This window comes from Melopsittacus undulatus, chromosome 12 (genome assembly GCF_012275295.1).
Source record: "Melopsittacus undulatus isolate bMelUnd1 chromosome 12, bMelUnd1.mat.Z, whole genome shotgun sequence".
NCBI lineage: Eukaryota > Metazoa > Chordata > Aves > Psittaciformes > Psittaculidae > Melopsittacus > Melopsittacus undulatus.
The window spans coordinates 19,644,188-19,650,912 of record NC_047538.1 but is presented as its reverse complement, the minus strand read 5'-3'; the positions used below and the strand labels follow the sequence as shown (position 1 = coordinate 19,650,912).

The window sequence follows — 6,725 nt, the reverse complement described above, 5'->3', positions numbered from 1 at the left end:
CTGCTCCTCGACACACGTCCTTGTGCTGCCTGGACCATCAGGGCAGATTCTTACACCCGTCTGGAACATTGGCTCCAAAAGCTGCTTTTTTAATCTTGATGAAACAAACAAGTGAAAAGAATCTGTACATATTTCTAGTTTTCTACCTTCTGATGCTTTTCTTTCCTTTGAGACTGGTCGAAGGCTTTTTATAGAGATATTTTGGTACTAAACCTGTGCAGACGTTGAATGAGTTTGGTCTGCAGACTGAAGTGCCAATTCAGGGCTATTAGTAATGACTCTTGAACATTATTGTTCTATTTCATAGCTCATTAATTTTGGGTTTACGTTTACAAACCTGAGCCATGAATCTCCCAACTTCCTCTTATGGCAGTCCAGCCTTGTTCTTTGTTGTCTTTTTTCTATACCAGACTTCTTGCAACCTTTAGCTTGGATGGCAAACCAGTGTCTGACTCTTTCTATGAACTTTTGTAAGCAGTAACTTAGTTTTTCTACATGAAGGAGATCGTTCATTCCCTGTTCTTTGTCAGCACCTTGTCAGCTTGCTTTTAATCCTGTTGACAGTTTTCCAATGCCTGATTTATTGCAGAGTAAGAACCACAGTCCCTATGTAACCATCACTTTTCTCTGATGGAAACAGGGAGTTCTTGTGTAAGCCAGAATTGTACCTCTTGACACTACATGGAGTATTTGTGCACTGATGTATATCGATGACAGCTGTAGAGAATTAGCAAGAGATGAGTATTTGCCAGTTCTTGGTGGTATCAGCAAGTTTGCAGGCCCTATTATATGTATTTCTGTCCTAGCTGTAAATTCTAGGTCATGTCAACATCCACACAATCTTCAAATGCAATAGATAATTTCCTTTTTAATTTGAAATTTGTGGGGTTTTTTTCTGAGAGATCTTTCTGAGAAACTGTTCTGAGAGTTTCAATAGAAAAGTTTTTCTATTGAAACTTTTAAGTAAGGTAAATAGAGAAATGAACAAGGAGATCACCTTTGTTTCAATGAGAATGCTACAAATTCCCTACAAAAGCACTTTTCAGCTCTTCCCTCCAAGGAGGAAAATACTCTGGCAGTTTCTTGGAAGCCAGAACTTGTGAGCAGTAAAAATGGATCAAGTTGTAGCTACACACATAGTCCGTGCACAGTCCAGCTATCAGAGACGAGGGATACAATCCAAGCACCTTGAGTGAGGTGGATGTAACACAGCAAGACCTGTTTTGTCTCTGTTGGATTCTTTAGTGTTAAAGATGCTTGAATGCTGTTGTGTCTGTAGGAGATGGCTTTAGCCTGTTGCTGCAGTACCAGCGTTTGGTACTGACATCCAGGTGGAGAAGGTGGGATCTGACTGCATTAGAGGGTCCCTCCTCCTCATGGCCCCTTACCTGACACAACAGGATCATTCCAAGCTGCTGCTAGTGAGGTGAGTGCATTTGTGACTGACTGCAAAGTGTTCTGGTGTCTGGAAGGAAGTCAGGTTTCTAAGGGCTTCTGTGATAAGGAACTGCTTTTTAGGGATTTACTATAGATGTTATTGTCTCTGGTGAGTAAGAATGGTCTGGTTGAAAACGGAGGTAGTGAGGGACAGATGGAGAAATCACAGTTTGAAGATTCAAGGTCAAATGGTTTTAATTCTATGAGAAAGCTTATTTTGGGTTGTTTTTTTTTGTCTTTAAAAAGTTCTGTTTTACATTTCAAAATTACACTTCAATGGATTCTTTTACATATTTGAAAGTAGGATTTTACTTTCTCCTTCCTGTGTTTACTCTTGTTGTTATTTTTCAGTTGAGATAAATGCAAGATACCTTGTCCTGACTACATGAGGTTTTACTTGGTGATTAATCTACTGATCCTTTATAGCAGACTGTGAATACTGTAAATATCTTGAGATGGAAGGGTTGTGTGGGATCAAAGAAGACATTCTTTGTGCAGACACTAAAAGGATATGGGAAAGCTGTAGGTTGGGTTGATTTTGGTTGGTTTTAGCACATAATTTAAGAGAAAAATCTCTGAAATCATTTGACCTTTCCAAAATTTTATGTATATTTGACTTCTCCTGTGACTTGATTATTTGAAGCTCTATGTATGTATTAAAGAGTTAGAAAACCTTGATTAGGTGAAAGAGTTTTCCATTGGAGATAGCAACATGTCAAAGTTTTGCTGTCACTACTTTAATTTGAAATCCAAGTCTGTCCTCATCTGCCATGTTGAACTTCTGTGTATTCAGATGTTTTCATTTCTCCTTTTCAGTGTTACCTGTAAGGTGTTAGTTTATTTTGGATCAGTATTATATTGTAAATATTACGCATCGGTGTATATAAATGATTTTACTAAACTTAAAAGTTACTGCCTGCTTTTTTTTTGGTTCCCAAGTCCTTTAGTACAGAAGGGGGGAAGGAGAGATGTGGCTTGGAGGGAACAGCACCTTCTAGTTGCACATCCTACCTGCCTTACATACGTGAATAAGTATTTTCTTTTGTATTTTGTAGGAGTTGCCATGGGGCTTTGAGATGAAAGAATGACTGACAGGATGAGCTGGATAAAGCCCTAGAAATAGTCTTCTCTGCCTGGCAACATAACCTGAAATTGCCTCTTTTCCACACTGTTTTCCATTAGATGGCAGCAGTACATGCCCAGTGCTAGCAGTGAACCCCGTAAGGTCTGCAGGATTTGTCTTGTAGTGATGACTTTGGGCAGCCAGGGTAGGGAGGGATGAATTGTTCTGTGTTCCATGACATTTCCCCTGTCAGGTATAATAGCTCCTCTATCCTGCTAAGTGTGTTCTTTGAGGCAGGAGCCAGGAACCTGTTTCTTCAGGATGATCATCATTGCAGGGCATTGGGCTTCACCTGCAGGCAACAGAAGCAGGAGCCCTGCAGGTATTTGGGGCAGGAGCAGCAGCCTGGGAGACACCAGGAGGTGAGAAAAGGGTTGGCCTTTGCTCAGGCTGGCAGTGCAGTTGGCTGGAGAGTGCTGGGGTTCTTCTCCTCACCTCTTAGGCAGTCAGACTTGTGCCACCAAGCATGGCACTATATGCTTGCTGGCTCTGGAAATCCTTTTCTTATCCTTAAGCATGGTTTGACTTGTTGGTAGCAACCAGACAGTCCCTTGTCACACGAGCATTTTGAAACAAAAGTGGCAGAGAGGAGAGGCAGTGCCTGTGTGCCCCTTCCTTGTAGGAGTTAAAATCCATCTGCTTGGTATCTTTGAGGAGTTAGTAGCGCATTAGAGAGTCAATGACCCTCAGAGCATCCATAGAATTGGGAAGGGGAGTCAGAGAGCAGTTTCCAAGCATCCTGGGAATGTTTAAGGCAGCCAAACCAGCTGCAAGGGCTCTGTAGAAGTGGCACAAGAAAGACTCCTTCACCCCCAAAGAACACTTCTCCCTTTCCAGCAACAAACCTCCCCTCAATAATGAAAACATTCAGTGATGTGTTCAGCTCAGTGAGGAGTGCTGCAAGGGTATCTATCAACAGACACTGAAGGCTCCAGCTGCTGCAGCTGAAGGTCCCATTAGCAACCAGATCATTGTTTCCCTGGTAATCTCCCATCACTTTCCACTTAATCCCCTTTTAGACAAATTGCTGTAGCAGCTCATCTAGCCCTCAGCAAATGGGGTCAGCACAAAGTAGGGTGCAGCAGGCTCTTAGTGATGAGGCAGGGCATATTTAATGTCCCATTGTTCCTGCCTGCACCAGGGCACGGGTCCCACCCTCCCCATGGAATGTTTGTGTTTGCAGTGGGGCTGGAGAAACGGTTGCCCCCCTGGTGGTTCCATTCCGTCCCCAAGGGCAGCTCTCCCCTGGCTTCCCACACTGTGCTAGGTCTTTCCCTGTGTTGCTTTGCTCTGTTGCAGTTGGATGGTGTTGGATGGTAGGTTGGCTGCCTCCCAGTGTGTCCTACTCTCTGGTGGACAGGTAGCTGAGGAAGAGCTAAGAAAAGACGTTGGATGAAGGGCTTGAACGTGGCTGCAGGCTGAGCGGGGAGGACAGACCCTGAGGGAAGGTGGTGAGAAGGGATCTTGGTTGGTGAGTTAAAAGTAGCTTTTTTGATGTCTCATCATCCATATTTTCTACCCTTTCCTCCAGCCAGGGAGGGAGTTACCATGGCTTCAAGCTGGACACAGCCAAGTTGCACCCCAACAGGCAGAGGGGTTTTCCTCCTTGGCCTGGGCCTCTCTTTCCTGCTGCAGGGGCTCCTGCTGCCCTGTGCAGACTGCAGCCTGCAGACCACTTTGGACAACACAGTCTATGAGATAGTAATTCCAAGGAAACTTGCTTCCAGTGCAGGAAAGAGCAGGAAGGAGGAAGTATCCTATGGCATCAACATTCAAGGGATAACTTACACACTTCGCCTCAGGCAGAAAGACTTGATAGTAAAAGACTTCCCTGTATTTGCTCGTGACTCCCATGGCCAAATGAAGGCCAAGCAGCCCGATGTGCCAGTGCACTGCTATTACGATGGCTATGTGGAAGGCATCCTGAACTCCAGGGTGACTCTGAATGTCTGCTCTGGGCTCAGAGGACTGCTGCAGTTTGGAAACTCAAGCTACAGCATTGAGCCCTTGCCAGGTGACACCAAGGGTCAGCATCTTCTGTTGTGGAGGGATGTGGCAGTTCCTGGGACCATGTATATGTATGATATGCCCACTGAACGTCAATGGTTTCCACGGCCTAGTAAGGAGGCAGAAGGGCATTTCCAGCTCCAGGGACACACACGGTACATGGAGCTCTTTGTCGTGGTGGACAAGGAAGGTTTTGATGCCTTTGGAAGAAGTATAACTAATGTAACATTGGAAGTTATTGAAATACTCAATCTGGTGGATGGGATGTTTAAATCTTTGCACCTTCGTGTTATGGCAACTGCACTAGAGATTTGGGTGGAGAAGAACCCTATCAGTATTACCAGAAGCATAAATAGGGTCCTTCACGACTTTAATCATTGGCGGAAGCAAAGCCTGAAGTACACCACGCATGACGTGGGGTGTCTGTTCGCCTCAATGGACTTTGGTCATGGGACAGGTGGATTGCACATGAGTGGCAAATCCAACCTGGGCAGTGCTTGTGACAAAAACAGGGCCTCTGCTGTTGTGTCATTTGCCAGACAGCCTTATGTGGAGACTGCTGTCAGCGTCGCTCATGTGTTAGGGTATGCCCTTGGCATGACGTATGACCACAGCTACTGCACGTGCGGAAACAGCTCTAGATGCATCATGAGCGTGAACAGCCCAGTGAACTATCAATTCAGCAACTGCAGCAAAAGGCACTATTTTGATTTGATATCATCAGGGCAAGGATTCTGCCTTGATAACGTCCCAGAATCAGTAATGACAACTGTGCTGAGGCGCTGCAAGAATCGTGTCCTGAGGCCTGGGGATATGTGTCAGTCAGACCCTTGTTGTGACATTGCCTGTCAGAGAAAGGGAGCCCTTTGCACTTCTGGACGCTGCTGTAGGAATTGCAGACTTCTTCCAGAAGGAGAAGTGTGCAGGGAAAGTGCTGGACCGTGTGACTTGCCTGAGTATTGCAACGGGACATCTGAGCATTGCCCAGCAGATGTGGTCAAGCAAGATGGGACTGTGTGTGCTGAGGATGGGTACTGCTACTCAGGCAAATGCCAGTCTCCCACATTACAGTGTGTGAGTATCTTTGGTAAGGGAGCAAAGCCTGCTCCGCTGTCGTGCTTCCAGGAGGTGAACATGAAAGGGGATCGATTTGGCAATTGCTTTGGAGATGGGGCAGATGTCAGCTTTCAGAAATGTAAGCTAGAGAATGTCCTGTGTGGGAGGATGCAGTGTGTGAACGTGAGACATCTGCCTCGGCTGGAAGATCATACAACAGTCATCCAGACCCCGGTGGGTGATACCTGGTGCTGGGGCACAGACTACCACTTGGGTGTGCACATTCTGGATCCTGGACTTGTTAAGGATGGTATGCAGTGTGGGGAGAAGAAGATCTGCATTAACCGGACGTGTGTGCCTGAGGGGAGGTACTTGACATCCCGCTGTTCTGCCAGGGAAACCTGCAGTGGAAAAGGTGTCTGCAACAGTAATGGGAACTGCCACTGTGACAATGGCTGGGCACCTCCCTACTGCCAGTACGTTGGATTTGGAGGAAGCATTGACAGTGGGCCTGCACCTGTCACTAAACACGGGCTTTGGAGGCTGCTCCTTGGGATTACTGGAATAACTATTGCTGTTCTGGTGCTCAAAGCGATTGCCATTGTGCAAGCAAGAAAGTTGGAAGTAACCCAAGCACTACACACATATGTTGGATCCTGTTGGGTTAAAAAACGGGCTTCTAAGGGCAATATGAGTGACCAGGTGGAAGAAGATGACTCAAAACCAGCTGAGAGTACTGTGTAGGACTTTACATGGCAGCAGTGGAAAGCTGGACTCAGCCACCAGATTCAGACTCCAGCTGCAGTGGACTCATTTAAAACTGATTTAGATGCAAGTGCAGTTATAGGGGACCTGGCTTTTATTCTGTACAATATCAAAATGAAATTGTTTTGCTTGACCTCACTCTGTAGGAGAAGTCATTGACAAAAATGATAGGGGAGCTCAGATTAAAAGTCTTCCTGCTGGTTTACACTGACAGACACAGGCTGAGCCAGATAAGCCCAGGGATGGCTGAAGCAGAGCCTTTTGCAAGGCAAGAGTGACAGCTGTCTCCCAGCCCAGGCATGGGGGTCTGCAGCCGCGAGCCCCCCTCTCTACTAAA

At 45.9% G+C, this 6,725-nt stretch overlaps 1 protein-coding gene across 1 annotated transcript; it reads left to right on the top strand.

Moving 5' to 3' along the window:
* Positions 1-4,108: 4,108 nt before the first annotated feature.
* Positions 4,109-6,367, top strand: LOC101877389 (disintegrin and metalloproteinase domain-containing protein 9-like). Its single transcript, XM_005145209.2, has one exon. The coding sequence runs from the start codon at positions 4,109-4,111 to the stop codon at positions 6,365-6,367; it is 2,259 nt and encodes a 752-aa protein (XP_005145266.2).
* Positions 6,368-6,725: the final 358 nt, after the last annotated feature.